Source organism: Apodemus sylvaticus, chromosome 22 (genome assembly GCF_947179515.1).
Source record: "Apodemus sylvaticus chromosome 22, mApoSyl1.1, whole genome shotgun sequence".
NCBI lineage: Eukaryota > Metazoa > Chordata > Mammalia > Rodentia > Muridae > Apodemus > Apodemus sylvaticus.
Window position 1 is genome coordinate 29,917,196 of NC_067493.1, and position 23,052 is coordinate 29,940,247.

General features: G+C 35.8%; 1 protein-coding gene across 1 annotated transcript in view; it reads left to right on the plus strand.

Annotated features, from left to right (window-relative positions):
- Positions 1-1,231: 1,231 nt before the first annotated feature.
- The window catches only part of LOC127672484 (cytochrome P450 3A13-like), a 77,492-nt gene continuing 55,671 nt past the window's right edge, over positions 1,232-23,052 (plus strand). The window contains exons 1-4 of the mRNA XM_052167627.1: positions 1,232-1,302; positions 2,793-2,886; positions 11,255-11,307; positions 15,720-15,819. Of these exons, the coding sequence (XP_052023587.1) occupies positions 1,232-1,302; positions 2,793-2,886; positions 11,255-11,307; positions 15,720-15,819 (318 nt within the window). The remainder of the gene's footprint in view (positions 1,303-2,792; positions 2,887-11,254; positions 11,308-15,719; positions 15,820-23,052) is intronic.

The window sequence follows — 23,052 nt, forward strand, 5'->3', positions numbered from 1 at the left end:
AAAATGGGAAGAATTGGTGAGTGGTGTTTTATAATCTCTGTAATTAGTAATAATGCTGATTATGTTGTTAAAAATACCTCATTTTATGGATTTATTGGAGGTAGAAGTAGAGTGTGAATGTAATGCTTTTTCAGAAGTCCAAACTATAGTATGTCACACTTCCTCAGCTATGGGGGATGCACAGTATGTGGATTACTATGGAAATGAAAGAAAATAACAGTATAAAAATATTAAAAGAAAATAGGTTCACAAAATCACATTTTTATTTTTTAAAGAAAGATTTACGTCTATGGTATGCTTATTGTTGTTTTGAATACTGTCTGTGTATCAAGACACTGGGATTGCAATACAATAGTGAGCAATGTCCATTAATAATGGCATAGTGTAAGAAGAATATGTACAAAAAAAGTGAATTGAGAAAAAAACAGACAAGAAAGAAATGCATGAGCCAGGTGGTGGTGGCATATGCCTTTAATCCCAGTACTTGGGAGGCAGAGGCATGTAAATTTCTGTGTTTGAGCCACGCTTGTCTACAGAGTGAGTTCCAGGACAGCCAGAGCTACACAGAGAAACCCTGTGTGGAAAAAAAACAAATAAAAAACCAAAATAAATAAATAAATAAATAAATAAATAAAACAGAAAAAAGAAAGAAATGCATGAGACATTGTAGTTTATCTGAGGATGAATTTATATATTTATTTATGGAGGCATTTTGCCAAACTTTGTTATGAAATGTGATACTTCACATTTTAAGGTATTTAAAGTATTCCAAAGATATGGAGTGTTTATGTGCATAAACATTTACAAATGGAGCTTGTGTACGAATATTTAATGGACTTTGCAATGTAGGAAACTACATAAATACAGAATGGAAATTTAGCATCAATCACATTACTATAATTTTTATTTAAAATATTCATAATCTTTGGTCTACTGAGAACATAAATTTAGTTAATAAATACGTACAAAACCTGCAGAAAATACCTGGGAAAAAGTTAAAATGTCAGTTTTAATGAACAATTGTTAACCGACAAGTAAAGAGTAGATTCATGCTTCAGTACTTACGATACAAAGTTCATTGTTAAACTGACAATATTTATTGTTCCACCTACTGCCCTAGCACATAAATACTACCGATTGGCAGCACAGATATACAACTGGATGCAGAAGGGGAAATCAAGGCCTTACTTGCTAGGAAAAGTCAGAGAATAGATTTGTTGAAATAAAAGCAATGGACCTGGTTCCAAACTTTTCCATGGAAACATGGGCACTGTTGTCAACTATCCTCGTGCTGCTCTACCTGTGAGTAAAGGTTCAGACTCCTCTTTGTATTCCAATAGTTGGGATGATTCTTAGGCCCTTATTCCCTTTTGGAAAACAAAAGGTATCATCCAATGAAAACTCATACTGCCAGAGATGATAAAAGAAATCTACTGTAAACTAAATCATTTATCTCACTGAGCTTTTCAGCCATACTGTCTCAACTCTTGTTTAGGAGCCAGTGTTGTGAGACTGAAGACCAAGCTCGAAATGGTTATTCAACTATTTATCTTGATGGTTTTGTGTTATTGGTCTGTAATTTGTCACATTAGTATAGTAATTTTTTTTAGGATACAGAACTCACAATGTCTACACCTCAGATGTTAAAGATTATTCTGCCTGTAGCCTGTCTGTCCAGAAAGTGTTTTCAATATAGATGGCTAGGTTACAAAGTCAGTTAATTAAGTGCATTTAGCTGGTGTACTCAGTACAGAAAGCCTTGGAAGAAACAAGACAGATATATGATGACTTAAGTAGTAGTAATATCATTTGGGTAACTCATGGTGCTGTTCAACTATTCTTGGGAAAATGGAAGAAAACATCTGATGACCATGTCACCAATGATACCTTGGAGAGACTAAAGTTTATGGTGCTATGACAGTAATTTGTTTTAAATATTGCTTCCATGGGCATGAATGGCTCAAAGGCATCTGCAGCAACAAACCACCATATCTGAACAAATGGTGACTTCCAACTACTGTATCTTTAAATGAGATGATTCATACACATTACTGTTTTGCCTAGATGTGTGATAAATATGAATGTCAGAAAAAGGTACTTGATTCTCAGGTACTGGGATTATAACATGCTGTGAGTTGGTGTGTGTGTGTGTGTGTGGTACAGAACCTGGTACTGCTTCAAAGCAGCAAATGTTCTTAACTGCTGAGCCTGCTCTCCATCCCAACAACTGCATGTTTGAATCTCTGAACAGTTTGCAGACTGTGAGATATGACAACTCAGAAAGTTCCTCTAATGTCTCAAAGTTCACTGCTTATATAACATTCACAAGGGATCTTGTGGATCTTGCATTCAGGTTACCCATAGTGGTTATCTGTGCTTACTTTCTAAGTATGTGAGACACTTAGTAACATTCAAACTCTAACTTATAAAATTGTATTACTTATTAACTCTAGAATTAGAAACATAAAATATTGACCTAAAATGTCTATGCTAAGCTGGGATGTGAAGGGTATTATTACTCTACGAGTTTATGTTAAATTCTGCTCACCTGTGTCCTCACTGAATATATTCTAGTAACTACCAATATTTGCATCCAAGAATATATATTCACAGAAAAATATATACACATGAATATACTCATATGTATTGAGTCAACAATATACATAAATTAGTACCTGTGTGAATATATATGTACATATATCAATACCTATACATGTGCATATGAATCTGTGTATTCATATATGTGTATGTGTTAGCATGCCCATGACCTGGTTTTCTCCTTCATATTTTAGTTATGGAACTTCTACTCATGGACATTTTAAAAAGCTAGGGATTCCTGGCCCCAAGCCTCTGCCTTTTATTGGGACATTGCTTTTCTACAGGAGGGTGAGTGATGTTAAGCTCCTTACTTTGCTTCAGTGACTGTCATTTTCATGCGTGTTAAGAAGCCCTGTGTCAGTTCGCCAGTACAAGTACCCATTGCAATGAAAGGCTAAAGTTTTCAGCTTTTAAAATTGTTTCTGCTACACCAACATCACTGCCAGGATATCCCTGGAATTTATTGACTTGAGTTGGTGACTACAGGTTTTTGTCAGGTCAAGGGGTAATCCTCGATCTTGATACAACAAGGCCTGCTGCCAAAATGATGATGTGTAAATTGTGCAAAAATAAAAGACTTAGGTTTCTTTTTCAGTACAGATTCCTGAAAATTACAATTATTCCTAGTCATTATTAAAAGGATCATATATATAAGTCCACTGAGTTGCACCCAACCAATTCGAATTAGATTTCAGTAACATTATTTACTCTACTTGTTGAGTAGCTCTGGCACATTGCTATCAAGAGTCATATTGGTACTTTTGGGGAATATGCACATACTTGAATTCTTAACGGAACTCTTTAACTGTGTTCTCATTTCCAACATAGCAGCCAAGGCTTTGCCACCTAAATGAAAATTCAGCTTTACTCCTTTTCACTACAAAATAGGACCCTGTGTATAACTCTAAGGAACTGGAATATGGGAGACTAGATAATTCCTATGAACCACAGATGTTTAACCATATCATGAGTTTTGTTTCTCAAAACAGAATCAGATTTATACAAAATTATTAATAAAAGCATGATTTGACAAATATGAAAATATTTAGTTGTAGTGTGTGTAGTGTGTAATATGTGTAAATGCATGCATATATACAAATACATGTACATGTACACACATACAGACAATTTTGAAATGTTTATTTACATAAACATTTTATGTATGCTTTCTAAAGATGGAGTTCTAGCATATCATTTTTAACAACAGACCAACGTGTTAAATATTTACTCATTAGATTATGATTCTTCTAAAATGAGGGTTTAAGGTCCAAAGAATTCCACACTTTTAGACCTCACTTTAAAAAGCAATATCTTCCCCCATCATTTTTTATGACTTCTTCTTTATGTATTTGAAATACACTTGTTGGGATAATAATGAACTGAGAGAATTTTTTGAATCCCAGAAACTTCATCCTTGACTGCTTAGAGAACATAGCGCCAGTTTGAGACAGAGTCTTGTGAAATCTGTTCCTGGAAATAACGGGAACTGTTTGTATATTCTGTACAGACTCTTCTGTTTGGACTTTGACTATGTTGTCTGGAAGAACTTTTTACCAACATGGATCAAATAGTACCACACTTTTTAGATGTTATAGCCAGATGAGTAATTTGTACCTAAATGTTTAAAAGCCCCAGATGTCCCTTACACTAGAAAAGGCCTTCTAATACTATCAAAGCATTCCAACAAAAGAAATTTGAGGATACTGCTCAACAAATATACAGAGATGACAAAGATGTTACATGTTTACAGACTGTGTAATATATCTTTAGTAACATCTAAAGAGAAATTGAATGTGCATCGAAATTGGCACAGGTTTTTAACAATTTGATTGATGGTTAGGAAGTCTAACATTATCCTGATGCTATATTAACTGCAAATGATATATACTTCTACCCCATTTCAATTCTCACTTTCCCCCTCATTACTTAGAAGAGAAACATAAAGGTATCTAAAGCCAAGATAACAGTAATTGTAACTGATATCCTAGTATCTCCTAGGTAAAACACCCCAATGTTTAAAACATTTAAATTCTGGGCTTTATAGATTTCTTCTTCTGATGACGAAGCTACAGAGCTGTTATAAAAAACCTGATTAACAAAACAGGCAGTATACACTTGCAGGACAAGGGCCATTCTGACAGCAGCCTCTGGTTTGACTGTTATTAGTACTGCAAAGGTTATGGTTAAAATGTGATCTAGAAATACTTTTTAGTAAAATCCTAATGTAGTTCACAGAGAATGTGTTAATAAAAATCATCATACTTAATGTGCCATTAAGGTGCACAGGAACCATAGCAAAAGAAGGATGTTGAAGTAAAATAAGACCTGAATGAGCAGATGAGTTTTCAAAGAAATAATAAAACTGACCCAAGTAATTTTGAAGTGTCTGTCACTCTCTTAAATAGGGAGATTCTCACTCACTTCAATATATGGAGGGTTGATAGAATAGGTAAGGTAAAATATAAAATGATGTCTGTGGCATGGTTTGTCCTTGTTTAAATAAATCATCTCATTATCCGGGAGTACATCTAACACCCTAAGGTCCTTTTCACCCCTTCCATTGACTATGGTATAATAGGAAATATCCAATGGGCTGGTTCTAAGAAGTTATCTTTAATCAAATGAGGTGAGCATATCTAGGATCATCTATCTACTAAGAGACAAGGGATACTGTTGAACCATGGAGTATGCCATTTAAGGGGAATTTTATTCTGAACCAAAGCACATAAATCTCACCATGTTCTGGTTATTGTCTATCCAATGGATAATTGAATTGATCAGAAACTAGAAAACTCAGGTGATGAATAAGTTGGTGATGTTTGATAAACTCTATCCTTAATCCCACATGGATATTAAAATAATAGTTCTCACTCAAATGAGAACATCCATACTGACATAACAATGAAAATGCAACTAATTCATGATATTTCAGTGTAGATAGAGCACTGAAACATCAGCATTGCTCAGTAAATATCATATCATTAGTAAGTAGGCTTCTTAAGTGTCTATGTGTCAAAACGGATGTCAGATTCATAGGCCCTGTAGACTTCATCACCTTCCATGTAAGTAGCAGAAAGTAATGCCAGAATTGCTAAAAAATTACTTGAATGTGAGTAACAGGCTGCCTTGTCTCATAGAGCACACAATTTTTTATCTGCTGTGAGACATTTAACCTATCATCAAGTTGGGAGTATGACCAACCAGACTTCAAACTTATCATCATCTGCATCCCCATTTTCTGACAAGCATAGTACAGCAGGTGCTTTCAAATAATAGGAATGTCTGAAAATGTGCTTTGATACCAAAGCTGCTTCATAAGCTGCATCTGGGAAAACTCAAATATATCTACTTCCTTACCTAAGCACAGAGTCAGGACCACACTGTTTCCTTATAGAAAGATCTTTCTATAAACACTTCTATATCTGGAGCATGTCTGCCACAAATTCTCTGCAGCAGTTAATCTTTGTCGATCAAATCTCAAAAAAATGTAAATGAATTAAAATTGAGAAGATTTTTAGGAGTAGGCAGGTATATGTATAATTCCTTTTCTTTCCAAGAAACACTTTAAAAGACCCACTTACAATTTTTGGCCATTGTGGAATGTAAGAGAGGCCAATTATATGTATAATACTAAAGATGGCACAAATTTTTAAAGGCACCAAAGTGCAATCAGGAATGTTAATTGTTTTTAACATTTGCAATGTCTAGCTATAGAAAATGATTCTAGGCAATTAGTTAACTAATGCTTACCAGCATTTCTAGTCATTTGGATAAACATGTGGGGTAACACAGATATGTGTCACATTTGTGACTGTCAAGAAATGATATGTCTGTAACATCTATCTACTATAAGATTGTAAGCCTTGGGGATTTGCACCATAACAAGCAGTAGGCAGATAGGTTACATGATCAGGACAATTTGCCATACTTGATCTCTAGACTGAAGAAGGGCAATTCTGATGGTCCTGTTCTCCTCAATTGGTTCATTATTTGACAGTAAGAGAAGCCAGGGGCCAATTTCTGGGAAAAAAATACAGGCATATTTTCCACGTACCAGGATGAAAAGGCAGATTCAAAGAAGGAGAGGGGGGTTTCTAGCATATTTGGAGAAAGAACATAGCAACTGTATGAGGTCTCAAGGGGAGCTGGTGTCTGTGGCCACTTCCAGAGGTGTGTGGTCAGAGATGTTTCACAGAGGTTGGTTGGGAATAGCCACTGAAGTTTAGTGTAGGCGAAGAGATAGAGACAATGAATTGATAAGGGCACACTTTGCCGGGTGAAAGACATCAGCACCCAGCAGTTGTGCCAGGTAGATGAATTGGAAAGGAAGAAAAGGGGAAATCATTTGAAATATAAATAAAAAATAGATCGAATAAAAAAATGGAAAGGAATAAACTGTGTGTGTCTGTACATATGCATGTGCATAGGAATTTGTGTGTGTGTATGTGTGTGTGTGTGTGTGTGTGTGTGTTTGTGTGTGTTTTGTCCATGGATTCAAGGGAAGTCAGGTAGGGGCTGGTAGAATTATCACCTCCCAGTGCTACAGACTGGTAAAAACAAAAGGGAAGTCAGTTGGGGGCTGGTAGCTCAGCTGGTCCCAGAGAAAATCTGGTACCCTTAAACTGCACACAACATTAGAAAACTAAAAATGAAACTGAAGCATAACAGAGGTATGATGGGGACTTGACTGAGGCTGTAGCTTGTTTAAACTGAGAAGACATACCAAACATCTGAATGGAATAATAGGAAGCTGGATATACTGCTTGACCTTTTCCAAGAAAGGAGAAAGTCTAGTGCTTGAAGATTTTGGAGAAAATACAGAAAATCTCCTGGTTCTGAAGTTGGTGCTGGACATGCTGAGACAAGTGAAGTATCTCTTCATCCTCAGTAAATTTTAAAAGCTACCAGGAAGGATATGAGCAACATGCAAGGCATGTACACTGTCAGAGTAAATGTTTAGAGGATAAAGGACTGCAAAAGAGTTTATGCTTTCAGAAGACATAACTGAAACATACAAAGTAGGATGAAGTAGTATAAAGTATTCTTCAAGTATAATATCAGCCATTCCAGATGGATTTTCACTAAGAAACACAGTACTTGCTGTGGGGATTGTATATGTCATAAAAAGGATAAAATGATTAGAAAGTAATGTTGACAAATCTGAATTAAAATATCTGCAGGATATGATATGCCAAGGAGAGCTACCTTTCAAGTGTCAGTGAAGGCATACCGTGTATCTATCTCCTCTGTGGGAGCCCCATCCACCCTCCAATCTGTATCTCCTCCTGTAACTGAGACAAGCACTACCCTCATGCACCAAAGTCTGCTTGTCTCTCAGGAGGTTCACCCTAACCAGTGATACAGGAAGTCTCCCCTAACCAGGGACAAAGGAAGAGAGGCAAACCAGGGACACAGTAGGCCTCCTGTGACCAGAGACAGAACAGACTGTACAAAACAAGAGAAATCATTCCCTTCCTCCAAGGAGACCTGCTCTAAACTATGTTACAGGTGTTTACCTATATCCAAGGAGGCTGAATCCAGTCAGAGATACCCAGGGCAGTTAATACCAGAGACAGCCAGATGACAAAAAGCAAGCACAAGAACATAAGCAACAGAAGCCAATGTAATTCAACATCATCAGAATGCAGTTCTCCAACCACAGCCAGCCCAAATTACCCTAACACACCCGAAAAGCAAGATTCATAACTAAAATTTCCTCTCATGAAAATGATAGAGACCTTTAAGGAGTTATAAATAACACTCTCCAAGAAATATAGGAAAACACAGGCAAACAGTTAGAAGTACTTATAGAAAAAACAAATAAATCCCTTAAATACAAATAAGAAAACATCTCCAACCAAGAGAAGGAATTGATCAAAAAATTCCAAGACCTAAACGGGAAATAATAACAATAAAGTAATCACAAATGTAGGTAACCCTAGAACCCTAGAAATGCAAAAAATAGGAAAGAAATAAGGAACTACAATGCAAACACAACCAGCTGAATACAAGAGATGGACAAGAGACTCTCAGGAATAGAATATACCTTAAAAGATATTGACACACTGTTCAAAGAAAATATAAAGTGTAAAAGGCTCCTCATACTCATACAAAACATCTTGGAAATTAATAGTACAATGAAAAGATCAAACCTCTGAATAATAGTAATAAAATAGGGTAAAATTCAGAGTTCAAAGGCCCAGAAAACATCTTCAATTAAATCATAGAAAAAATCTTCCCTAACCTAAAAAAGAGATGGACATAAACATACAAAAAGACCACAAATCACCAACTACATTGAAACAGAAAAGAAAATCTTCCCCTCACATATTAACTAGAAGACTAAATCTACAGAACAAAAAACAATATTAAAAGCTGTATGGGGAAATGACAAAGTATCATATGAAGGCAGACCTATCAAAATTACACCAAACTTCTCAACAGGGGTGATAAAAAGCAGAAGACCCTGTACATGTGTTGCACAGAGCATAAGAGAACACAATGGCCAGCCCAGGCTACTATACCCAACAAAATTATCTGTCACTGAAGTTGGCAAACCAAAGTATCCCATGACAAAAATAAATTTAAACAGTATTTTGCTACTAATCCAGCTCTACAGAGGATAATAGAAGGGAAAATTCATTACATAAAATACAGGCAAGAAAAGACAACAAAGTAATAATCTCACAACAAACACAAAAGAAAATCATGAACACACACACACACACACACACACACACAATATTACCTCCCAAAATAAAAATAACAGGAACTAAGAATCATTGGTCTTTAATGTTTCTCAACATCAATAGACTCAATTCCACAATAAAAAGACACAGGCTAACAGATTGGATATGTAAGCAGGATCCAGCATTTTTATTGCATACAAGAAACACACCACACTGACCAAAACAGATACTACTTCCAAGTAAATTGCTAGGAAAAATTCCAATCAAATGGTCGCATGAAAAAAAAGCTGGAGTCACCATTTGAATATCCAATGAAATAGACTTTCAACCAAAATAGATGGAGAAGGAACTTCATATTCATCAAAGGAAAAATCCACACAGACGAAGAATCATTTCTGAAAATCTATTCCCCAGTGCAAGGGGTCACATATTCATAAAAGAAACTTTGCTAAAGCTCAAAACAAACATTGACCTCACACAATGATAGTGAGGGTACCATCTTTCTCTCAGTGATTCCACTACCCTTTCTATTTTACAGATCCTCAAGTCTGACATTTTACAAATATTATTTCTTCTAATCTCAGGACCCACATTGAGCAACACATAAGTCAAGTAGAAGGAATGAGGATTCCCAAAGGGCAAGATGATGAGAAGATTAGGGAAAGAATCATGGAAGAGAAATATAGAAGGAACATAGCTCTGAACAGGTTGTCTTCCATAAAATAAGGACTTATGTTGGAAATTTGTTGAGCACCATACCTTCTTACATGCTACATGTAGGGGAAAATGACCAAAGTCACCACAGAGTTAAATCAGACAATTTTGGAAAACAGTCTAAGAAAGTTCAGACACATCTGCCATTCTGACAGCTCAGGAAAAAGTCAGATCCCTTTGTAACTACAACTTTCACTTTTGTAATGCACTGTCTTAATCCCTAGACTACAACTTAGGAAGTCTGCTTGTGTACAAGGAGACAAATGTAATATTCTCTTTGTCCTTTCTTTAGGGTCTCTGAGCATGCCTTGGTTCAGAATAGCTCTAAGCCCTGGGGGAGTACTCTACCGGACAGGTTTTAACATCTGCCAGGCTCATAGTTTCATGCAGTTGAAATTAACAGTGGCTGAAGAAGTAAATGCCTTATGTATATTGATTGCCTGGAACAGACTAATCCCTAGGCTACACCCAGCATCATACTAATTATAGGATGATGCCACACACCTATAATACCAACAGTTAAGACGATTAGAAATTTAAGTTCAGCTTTATATACACAGAGATTGAGTCAGGCTGAGGTACATAGGATTTTATCTCAAAAAAGTCAGAATAATCACTTAATGACTACATTGATTCCTCCCCCAACCCAGGGTTCAGTGATAACAGTTGAGATCAAGCTTTTGACATTGTTTCCCTTATGTCAGGGAAGAACTCCTGATCTTTTGATGTTTAACAGAGGCACCAGAAGGGAAAATCATTTGCCTCTACTTCATTTCTATTATAAATCTAATATGCTATTGGCATCGATATTGTCTGCAATTTACTGAGGACATTAAATCCTAAAGAAATCATAGGGTGAGTGAAAGGGCAGTAAGCAGTGAGAAGCAAAGAGATTTGAAAACTCCTGTCAATCTCCCTGACTCTTGATGTTGTCATGCATCAAAATGTGAAAGACTAGTGTGTTTCAGGATTACACAGTCAAAGCATAACCAAATAAACTGACATAGAGTAAAGCAGTTGGCACTGTACTTTTATTAGAGAAGAAAAATTTGGGAATGTACAAAACTCAGAAACAAAATCTTGAATATGTTTAAATTCCTGGCATATCTCAGAGAATACTGTAGGATTTCAATTACTTGCAAGTTAGAAATGTTAAAAAAATGAGCCTAATATCCTGGTGACTGGGTCATTGGTTTCTCACTTAGGGGCAAAATGTGTATAAAATCAATGATCTATTTAATTTGTTTTCCCAGGGTGTGTGGAAATGTGATGTAGAATTCCGAAAAAAGTATGGTGATATGTGGACGTAAGTAGTTTGGAAATGTCTAATATGTGGTTTTGCTAAGATGTGAAACCAACCTGACTGAAGACTCTGTCAGCCTAGAGTATCTTGGGATTCATTGACCTATATTAAAGTGTGTGAAAGACTGCCCTGCCAACAGTTCCATAAGTATGTTGTAATTCACAGTCTGAATTAGAATATTGCAGGTCATAATTTTTCTGCATCATTTAATGATCTACCCACACAGCCTTACTTTTACTCACTGTCATATAAAGGTTCTTGGCTCTATTTGTTATTAATTAGGACTTTTTTAGTTATGTAAAATATATTAATTTAGACACAAGTAAAATATGATTATAAATTTAAAACAATATCTCCTGCCCTCACTTAGGCACCAGAAAAGCAGTTACTAAAAATATTTCCAGTATTCTCAAAGACAGGATTTCTTTTTCTTTTTCTTTGTGTTTTTAAATCTTTCTATTGATTACTTATGAGTTTCACATAGGCCATCCCACTACTACTCATCTTACTATCCCCTCATATCTACCTCTCATCCTTGCAACCTAAACTCCCTACAAAATAACCACACACACACACACACACACACACACACATGCACACATACACACACACACACACAGGCAATTCACCACTACTGATGACAATAATGATGGTGCTGACAACAATGTCAAAAAATAAAGAATAGAAGACATCTCATTGTGGAAACTACAGTATGTTTCTCTGTGTCCCACACTATATCCCTCTGTCCTCACATCTTTACTTATAAATGTTCACTGCAATGAGTCCTTGGTCTGGTTTGAGGGCTCTGGCTTGTGTGACACCATCAGTATTGGATCCTCATTGGGACTTCTCCCAGTTATTTTGTTGTTACCAAGTGTCAAGGAAATTCTGAAACCTTGAAAAAGGACTGGCCAATTCATGTGTCTGAGTCATTAGCAGATGATGTAGATTTATAGGTGGGCCATCTCAGAGCCCTGGATCTAGGCCTGGGTAGTAAGAGAGCTAGTTATTCCACTGGCTATCCCTTATCCACACTACAAGTGTGAGCTTATCAGCATTGCTATAGCCCTGCCACCCAATGGTACCATCAACAAGGCACAGGATCAGATTTACTTCTTTCATTCCATGAGATGGTTCACTCACATCTTAATCTCCAGAATCAGATCTACTGCTGCCCAGGCAAGATGCAGGACCAATTCTTGCCAGTGCTGCAACACATCAAGGATAGGGACAGTTTGTCAGTTCTTATGACCACAGGGCCAATTCTCCCAGCTACCACAAGTAATGGGGGGAAAGGAGGAGGACACCTCCCCATCACCCACTGCACCTCATCACAAATGAGTGGTAGAGACAGCGCTGGCTCAATCTTATCTTCAGGGCTGAATCACCTGCATCCCCTCAACCATGGCCAGCTCTACTGTGCTGCCCAGGTGAGGTGTAAGGCCTCTAATTGTTCATTTTAATATAAATAAATGTACGGTGTAAATTAATATGCTGGCTATTTTTATTTATCCAAGCTAGTTACCCAATAATGAAACAGAAAGACCAAGGTTTATTTTAAAGCTCCACCTCAATTCCTGGGAAGTCAATTGATCTATCTTATTCATTCCCTTAAACAAATCTGGATACCTTCCAGCCAAAATCTGCATAATACTTTAATATAGAGCCTTCCATGCTTCTGTTGAACTCTCATGAACTCCCTCCTTTCTCCTCATGGTTCAGTCTGAATGTGTCTTCCTCTCTCTCTCTCTTTCTACCCACCAAATGGGTGATCAGTTTTTATTGACATGGCAGAGTAAATATGGTAAGACAAAAATTTGAGTCATGAAATTATTGACATAGGCCTTACAATTCCATGTCCAGATTGAAATAAGATATGAGGATGGAGAACTTGGCATTTGAATAACACAAGGATAAATTTCACACAGTGCACAAAGAGATTTGGCCTACAAAAGTCTGTTCTTCTGAGCTCTGTGTCCATTGAGAAACAGGGCCAGTTCATCTGTTCTCATGACCCCCCAGCTAGTTCTCTTGACTGTTACAGATGGTGAGAGGGGCATCCACACCCCACCATTTCATTCATTGCACAGCAGGATTGTCAGGAACAGCTCTCTCATGCTCTTACCCTGGGTTAGCTCACCTATGCCCCTTAAACTTGGCCAGCCCTATTATGTAAATGAATTATGTATAATATAAATGTACATGGTGAATTAATCGGACAGCTGTACTTCTTTACCTTATGGTATTCTCCAATAACTACACACAACAAAGGACATTTATTCACATCTATACCTCATTAGCTGAGCAGTTAAATGATCTACCCTTTTCTCCTATGTGGATCTGACTTCCTCCCACTCACATCCCATGATACTTGCATATTATTATTAATCTGGCTCTTTGACCACTTCTCCATGGCTCCGATTCCTCCATCCTGGCAGCTAATCTGAAAAGTGAATTCTTTCTCACTCTCTCCATTCTATGCCTGGTAGTTATCCTGACCTATTCAACATTCTGCCCAGTCATTGGGTGGTTAGTATTTTTTGACAAGTCAGAGAAGAAATGATAGGAATTGTTTACACAAACTCATAAGGGAGATCCTTGGTAATAAACATTACAGTAACATGTCTGCATTGAGACGAGTTATGAGGTCAGAAAAGTAAGCATTTGAATAACTGAGGGTAAACTTAACACAATGTATAAAAACATTATGCCTATACTTTTGTGATGTCCAGACAAAAAAATACCAGGTCTGCTGAAAATGTGAATATTTATAGTTATTACTTTTGTTTAATTTCCATACTTATACAGTGTGGTTTTTTATTGTTATTACTTCATTTTTGATGGAGGTTATAATTGCTTCCTTCCTCCCTTCCCTTTTCTCCCTTCAAATATATAATTTGTACATGAAAATGAATTTATATTTATAATTACAACATGCTCAGTCATTCTTAATCATATGTATGCATTATGGTCTGACTACATGGAATTGTGTAATCAGTTGATGTGTTCTTCCCTGGGAAAGATCATTTCTCTCAATCTCAGGATTCTTGACTTGCCTGTAATATTTTCCATAGGGTTGATGCATCCTGAGCTTTCTCTCATTATTTTTTTGAGACTAGATCTCCACATATCCAAGGGATAACTATACGTTTCTATATCCCAGATATCACTATTTTCCATGACTACCTCCTGGATACTTGTCTTAAATGTCTGTGGCATCACACTTAGCTGAAATTTCTTTTCCTTTTCTTTTTATTGCATTCATCAAAAGACAATGACTATTTAACAGGAATGTATAAGGATATTTTCCCATAACACATACAACTAACTTTAAAGTACAGGTATAGTGTGTATTAAATCATATTATTGTCTTTAGGCATGTTTCATTAATTATTTTGTGTGATAACTGAGCCAACAGCAATAGAACCTCCTTATGAGAGGTGCTTGTAATTTGGATATGGTCTGAGAAGTAACATCAATGTTCTTCATGACACAAGCAAAGTAGAAGAGATTCTAATTCTTCATTTAATTTATTCATCCTCAGAAATCTCAGTAGTAATCACAAGGCCAGTTGCATTGGCATGATCACTAAGAACAATGTGGTCCATGACACTGGGCAATCTGTGTTGTATTTAAATTTTTATTGGTTCCTTCTTAATTTCTTGCCATATCATATACGCCATTTCAACTCAGCACCCTCTCTCCTCACATACCCTCAACACTTGTGACCTACCCTCAACAGAAAAAAAAAATAAAAATCTCATTGTGGAAGAATTTATGTGTCAGAGAGTTTCCCACAAGATAAAATTTTGTCCACACTTCTTTGCTTGTAAATGTTCATTGTAATGAATTGTTGGTATGGTTCTCGTCCTCTGGCTTCTGCTATACTATCAAATCTGGTACCTCACTGGGACATCTCTCACATATTCTGTCATTATCTATTGTCATGGAGATCCTGGGTTTTTTTTTAATCTGTAGAACTGGCCCAATCATGTACTCCACCAGTTCCTGGAGGAGTCGCTGTCAGGTTGGGCCAATTTAGAATCCTGTATTGGACCTTACAGTTATTTGAAAAGGTTAGCCCTCCAGCTCTCGTATACACACACCACTGGGGCAAGATTTTCTGATCTCATGACCCCTAGCCAGTGCTGGCTCCTGCACTCAGTTCACCACAAGTAGAGAGGGCAACAGGGAGAGGAGAGAATCTGTTCCTCTTCAATGATACTGAACTGTTCTACATTTCTAATGTTCCCAAAGGGAAAGTTCCTTGCAAATTTTACCACTTGTCAGTTGGTAATGGTATTGGGGCTGTAGAGATGGCTCATTAGTGAAGGACAATTGTTCTTACAGAAGTCAAGATTCATTTCATAGTTCTGGATCAAACTGGTGTAATAATCTCTGTTTTCCAAATACAGGCTCCATGACGGGATGACCCCTGTCCTGGTCATCACAGATCCAGACATGATCAAGAAGGTATTAGTGAAAGAATGTTATTCAATCTTCACAAACCGACCTGTAGGTATTTTGTTTTCAAAATGTAAACATTGTGCATACTGGACAGATTTTTATCTTTTTATCTAGCAATATATATATTACTACTAATATTATATATAGATATATATATATACATAATATTATATAGACTATTATATGCATATATGCATGGAGTAACATTTATTGCAAAACCTAATGAATATGAAAAGGAGAAGGAAAAGTATTGTAATTATAATCTGAGAATGTAAAATATTAAAATGTGAGCATTCATTTAAAAATTTGACTATGAAAAGTTGGTAATGTTGTCCTGGAGCACATTTATTTTGCTCATGTTTCATGCTACAGCACCAACAAAAAAAAAACAAACATTTTATTTGAAATTCTTATGATTTCACCATAATTTTCCAACAATGTTCAGAGTGCTATGTGCCTTTATGCTTTGTGTTGGGGAGCAGGGTAGCTCATCCTTCCTGAAGGAAAAATCATCACAAATATATAAAGATCTCCTTTAATTTGTTTGCACCTATAGCCTCTAGCTAATGGTTAAAGAGGACTGAACGTACTATCTAATCAGGTAGAAGTGAAGATGTGACACTTATCAGCAGAGAAGATAAGCAAACAAGATCACAGAGCAGAAGTCAGTAGCTGGTTTTAGCAGCTTTGCTGCAGAAGGCCAAAGTCGGGTCTCTACAGTCTCCTGATTTTTAATTTCACCTCTTATTCCCCAAGGAAAACTGGCAATAATAACTAAGGTTAAGGCTACAGTTTTTCTGATCTCCTTCAGTTTTTCCTAGTCTATGTATGTATATATACATATATATGTACATATACATATACATACATACATATACATACACATACACATATATATACATATACATAGACTGAAATACTACACAAATATACACATATATACAGATACATATATATCATATATATATGCACATACACATATACATATGTGTGTACATGTATATATATGTATATGTGTTTATTTTAGAAGAGTGTTTTTATTCTTAATTAGTGTCAGTGCATATATTCAAACCCAGAATTCAAAGTTTTCTGTGATGACAGAGCTAAGTATTTATCTAAAAAATGTTAACATCCTTCAAATTCATACCCTTTTATATAAAGAGTTTGGCATGACAATTTGCAAATTTTAATTAAATTACATTTATATCATTTATTATTTCCTGCTCACTCTCCTCATATTTCAACATAAACTCTCTTCCAAATTCACACACTCATCTTCCTTTCTTTTTCCTTTTTTTGAACAAGTGCCAATACATGCCCTAGCTAATATGTAATTCACTCAGTAGATCATGCTTATCAAAGACTCATGTAAATCAGCCTGCCTTTATTTTTCAAGTATCTGAATGAAACTTGTATGACTCTTTAATTAGTTATACATAAATATAGATGAAAATACATAAGTACAACTTGATTATACTGTTCAGTGTTGCCAGCATATGTATATTTCTAGAGATGATTACTCAACATTCAACAATCAATCATGGATGAATCTCAGGAGAAGACTGATTCTCCCTCTCTGGCTCTTCATCTAGGAGTTTAACATTTTCCCTACATCACCACTTGATGAAACTATTCAGGTCTTGTTTAGGCAATGATGTGGATTTTTCATTTTGTAGCTTCCCTGGTATAGCTAGAAGGTATAATCTCATAAAAAAAAATCTGCCTGATAATCTGGCTTTTAAAATTCTGGCCATACATCTTCAATGTTCTATTAGCTTTAGGTGCAGCAACTCTGTTATGAGGGTATCAATAAGGTAGGAGAGCAGTGTGAAAATTAGTCCTCTCCATAATGACTAGCTGTGCTTTTCCATAATTGTCACTTTACATTTCAAAGAAACTTCTTGGCAAGGATTGAGATCTATACTTTTCTGTTGATACAATGAAAAAATTTGAAGACAGTTGCAGAGCATACTGCTCTGGTAGGGTGATAGTAATAGGATCACTTCTAGAATCATCAATGGCCACACATATTTAGCTAGGTTTCCAGTACCAGTAAGCATTTTTCTATTTTGAGCAGGCCTTGAGTCCAACTAGTCAGCTATTGATTACAACTATATATACACCATATATATATACACACACATACACACACACACACACACACACACACACATATATATATATATATATATATATATATATATATATATATATATATATATATATATATATATATGATTACTACCAATCTTTTAATGCTACTATTATACTTTTATTAACATTTTTTACAATAGTATTTGTTGTGTTTCGTAGGTATCATAGCAGGGTTCAATTCCCCGTAGACATATGATACATAAAACATGTCTGAAATTTCAGTGTCATTGTATCCAGTGCCCTCTTATAGGCTCTGCAATTTTTGTACCCCTGAGGGACAGATGTAGATGGAGGAAAAACTGCTCATACAACTACCATTAAATACTCAGGAAGAAGTGGTGGCACCAAGATCCATTTTACATTCAATGATGAATTTCTAATTGGATTGATATTCTACAGATCTAGAGGAATATGCACAGCAATCGTTAATTCGTGGGTGCAATAGCAATATTATGCCCAGAGTCAAGACTTTCATGGAATTCCTTTGGCTCTAAGAGTCTTTCTACCCTATCTTCCACAATGTTTTTATGGTCTTGGGTGTGATAGGTTATACACTGGTTGTGAAGTAGTTTGGTCAATTATGACTTCCCTTAATTTTTGTAAAAAATCCTTCTATATTCCACATAGTTTATGACATACTTGAATATAAAAATTGATTCCATTTTCCATTAAAATCAGTATGCCTTTTAAATTAGTTTTTTCTCTTTTTTCCTTTGATAATAAGAGAATATATTAGAACGTGCCAATTTATCAGAAGTTATATACTTACTTTTTTCTTTTGTTGTCCCTCCTGCTTTTTATTCTATTCTTTTATTAGTTTCAAGATTGTAATTTAATTTTTTATTTTTTAAAGATTTATTTATTAGATGTAAATACAGTGTAGCTGATGGCATCAGTCCTCTTTTTTTGTTCGATTAATTCTTTATTTACATTACAAATGATTTTCCCTTTCCTGGATCCCTCCTCCCTGAAAGTCCCATAAGTTCTCTTAACTACCCCTGTTCCATAATCCATCCCTACCCAATTCCCTGTCATGATATAACCCTATACTGCTGCACTGAGCCTTTCCAGGGCCAGGGGCCACTCCTTCCTTCTTTTTGGGCATCATTTGATATGTGAATTTTGTCTTCGGTATTCCATGCTTTTAGGCTAATATCTATTTATCAGTGAGTGCATTCCATGACTGATCTTTTGAGATTAGGTTACCTCACATAAGATGATGCTCTCCAGCTCCATCCATTTGTCGAAGAATTGCAAGAATTCATTGTTTCTAAAGGCTGAATAGTACTCCATTGTGTATATATACCACATTTTCTGCATGCATTCCTCCATTGAGAATATTTGCGTTCTTTCCAGCTTCAGGCTATTATGAATAGGGCTGCTATGAACATAGTGGAGCATGTATCCTTATTACATGCTGGGGAATCTTCTGTGTGTATGCAGAGGAGTGGTATAGTGGGCTCCTTCAGAAGTATCATTACCAGTTTTCTGAAGAACTGCCAGACTGTATTACCTTATTTATCATGATATTCTCAAGTTCCATCCATTTTCTTGCAAAATTCATGATGTCTTGGTATTTAATAGTTGAATAGTATATTATTGTGTAGATGTAACACATTTTCTTTACCCATACTTCAGTTGAGAAATACCTACGTTGTTTCCATTTTCTGGCTATTTTGAATAAAGTTGTTATGAAACATAGTTGAACAGGTGTCTTTGTGGGATGATAAAGAATTTTTAGCTATATGTCCAGGAGTTTTGAGTCACAACTATTCCGTTTTTTGGGAAATCACTAAATTGATTTACCTGATCTTGATTTATCTTTCGTAAGCAATGTATGTCTAGAAAATGATCAATTTCATTAATATTTTCCAATTTTTGAGTACAGGATTTTGAAGTAAGACATAATGATTCTTTAAAATTCCTCAAAATCAGTAGTTATATCTTCCTTTTCAATACTGATTTTGATTATTTGGATACTGTCTTTCTCTCCATAATTTTGGCTAAGTGTTCATCCATCTCTTCAATTTTTCTCAAAAAACCCTCTCTTGGTTCTTTGTATTGCTTTCTTTGTTTCTAATTGATTGATTGCAGGCCTAATTTTTATTATTTCCTGCCTTCTTTTCCTGTTTGGTTTGCTTGCTTCTTTTTTCTGGAGCTTCCAGGTATACTATTAAATTGCTGATTGAAAAACTTTCTAATTTCTTTATGGAGGCATTTAATGTTATGAAATACCCACTTAGCATGTCTTTCATTGTAAAGTATAAATATTTAATTAATAAATCTCAGTGGGGATTTTTCTACTGACTTGATGGTTTGTGTTTCCAAATGAAGGACACCCATACAGCCACTGTATTTTAATATGCTTTACATAGCACAATAGCTGGGCAACTCTCTAGCCTCCATGCTGCTAGAATCTACCATTCATAGAGAATACCAAACTATTATTTACTAAATTCTCTTTTCTATCTTCCCTACTCTAGACTCAGGTGGGCAGCACTCTGGAATGTACTCTCCCGAATCTTTAACATAGCTGCTATAAGTCTCTGTCCTGCACTCTTCTCAGGCATTGTTTTTCTCCTTGTCTCCACATAGGAGCATGGTATATCTCTCATTTCTCCTGGCCCTAAGCTCAGGAAAATCCCAAAGCACACTTCTATCTCTCCTCCCCAACTACTGTTGTCTGACATCTTTGTTTACCAATCAGAACCAACTGGGGGCAGGATCCCCAAAACTATGTGCAAACCCTCTCATGTAAATAGTTTTATAGGAACATAGTTAGCATTCATAGCACAGCAGCTGTATTTCCCCCTTTTGGTCCTAGGCTCTTTTCTCTCAGTTATATATTCAATATCACTATAACAATTATATAAATTATAAGGTAAGATATATATTTATAATATCCAGTCAATCATATTTGGTAATTTTGACTAGTATTTTATCATCTATCCTAACTTAAAGAGTTTACAATTTTGTACCTCAATCATGTTTGAATTTTGCCTTGCATTACCATGTGAAAGCCATCCTTTCAAATATAAATCATCTTCCTACATGTTAGACAACTTAAGCTCAATTATGAGACTATAAATAATCCTTAACGCCCTCAGAGATCTTAGATGGAATTAAATATTACCTTAATATATCTGAAGCACAAGGACATAACTTCCAAATATTATTCAAGTTGTTGAGACAAATGACTTCCTGGACAGTCTACAATGTTCTTTATAATGTTGGAGCATCTGTCTCCAGCCTTCTGACCCAGAACAATATGACAGACTGTAAGTGAAAGAGGAATTATGAAGGACAAGAATACCCTGTCAGTTGGATGCCGTCAACTATCCTGCATCCATTTGTCCCTCATGGACAGTATTTTGTGTGTAGATGAAATTAAGTTATTTCTTAACCAGTGACTATCTTGCCACAATTGAAGGGACTCCAATTGGAGGTACTGATGCTCAATATCTCTTTTGAAGTGTTATGGAGGTACAGTCAGAAGTAGAAATGTCTTGTGGTTAAAAGATATATTAATAATGAAATGATTTTAAGTGACATTCTGTGAATCTCTGATGTATTTGAAAACCAACTATCTATATATAGTATAACAATTGTTTAAAATTGATTAATTTTACCTGTTTACGATTCAAATAATCATGAAAATAGTTTATTGCAATTAAATCAGTATCTAATATTACTGTGAGTTTACTATCTAATCTTTAACTTGAATTACTTAGTCTTCCTAAAGAGTTTGTAATAGCAGCTATTGGAAAGACTGGGTCTAAGACTTGTTAACTTATCAAGTTGCAATGGTAAAATACTTACCTAAGAGTAACAAAATTAATTTTAAAATACAAAGATTTGTGCCAGTGGAAATCTTAAATACTCAGTATCAATGCTGGAAAATATAATTTCAATTCTCTGTCAAAATATACATTTTTACCAATGTAAGATTATGGCTATAAAAAAATTTAAGTGTAAATAGAGTAATCCATCCCCATATATCTAATTTCTTTTTTAAATTTTTTATTGGATATATTATTTATTTACTTTTCAAAGGATTTCCCCTTTCCTGGAACTCCCCTCCCCAAAAGTCCCATAAGCCTTCTTCCCTCCCCCTGTTCCCCAATCAACGCATTCCTGCTTCCCTGTCCTGGTATTTCCCTTCACTACTGCATTGAGCCTTTCCAGGACCAGGGTCCTCTTCCTTCTTCTTCTGCATCATTTGATATGTGACTTGTTTCTTGGGTATTCAGAGATTCTGAGCTAATATCTGTTTATCAGTGAGTGCATACCATTTGTGTTCTTTTGTGATTGGGTCACGTCACTCAGGATGACATTCTCCAGTTCCACCCATTTTTCTAAGAATTTTATGAATTCATTGTTTTTCATAGCTGAGTAGTATTCCACAGTGTACATATGCCACATTTTCTGTATCCATTCCTCTGTTAAGGGACATCTTGGTTCTTTCCAGTTTCTTGCTTTTGTATATAGGGCTGTCATCAAAATAGTAGAGCATGTGCCCATATTACATGCTGGGTAATCCTCTGGGTACATGCCCAGGAGTGGTATAATAGGGTCCTCTGAAGTATCATGCCCAGTTTTCTGAGGAACCACCTGACTGATTTCAAGTTTGGTTGTACCACCTTGTAATCCCAGCAACAGTGGAGAAATACTCCTGTTTCTCCACATGCTCGCCAGCAACTGTTTACTCTCGAGTTTTTGATCTTAAACATTCTGACTGGTGTGAGGTGAAATCTCAGGGTTGTTTTTATTACATTTCCCTGATAACCAGGGGTGTTGAACATTTCTTTAGGTGCTTCTCAGCATTCGATATTCCTCAGGTGAATTTTTTTCTTTTGCTCTGTACATCATTTTCAGTAGGGTTATTTGGCTCTCTGGAGTCTATCTCCTTGAGTTATTTGTATATCTTGGATATTAAAACTCTGTTGAATGTAAAATTGGTAAAGATCTTTTCTCAATTTGTTGGTTGCCATTTTGTCGTTTGGGCAGTGTCCTTGGCTTTACAGAAACTTTGTAATTTTATGAGGTCCCATTTGTCAATTTTTAATCTTAGAGCATAAGCTATTGGTGTTCTGTTCAGGAAATTTTCCCCTCTGCCTCTGTACTCAA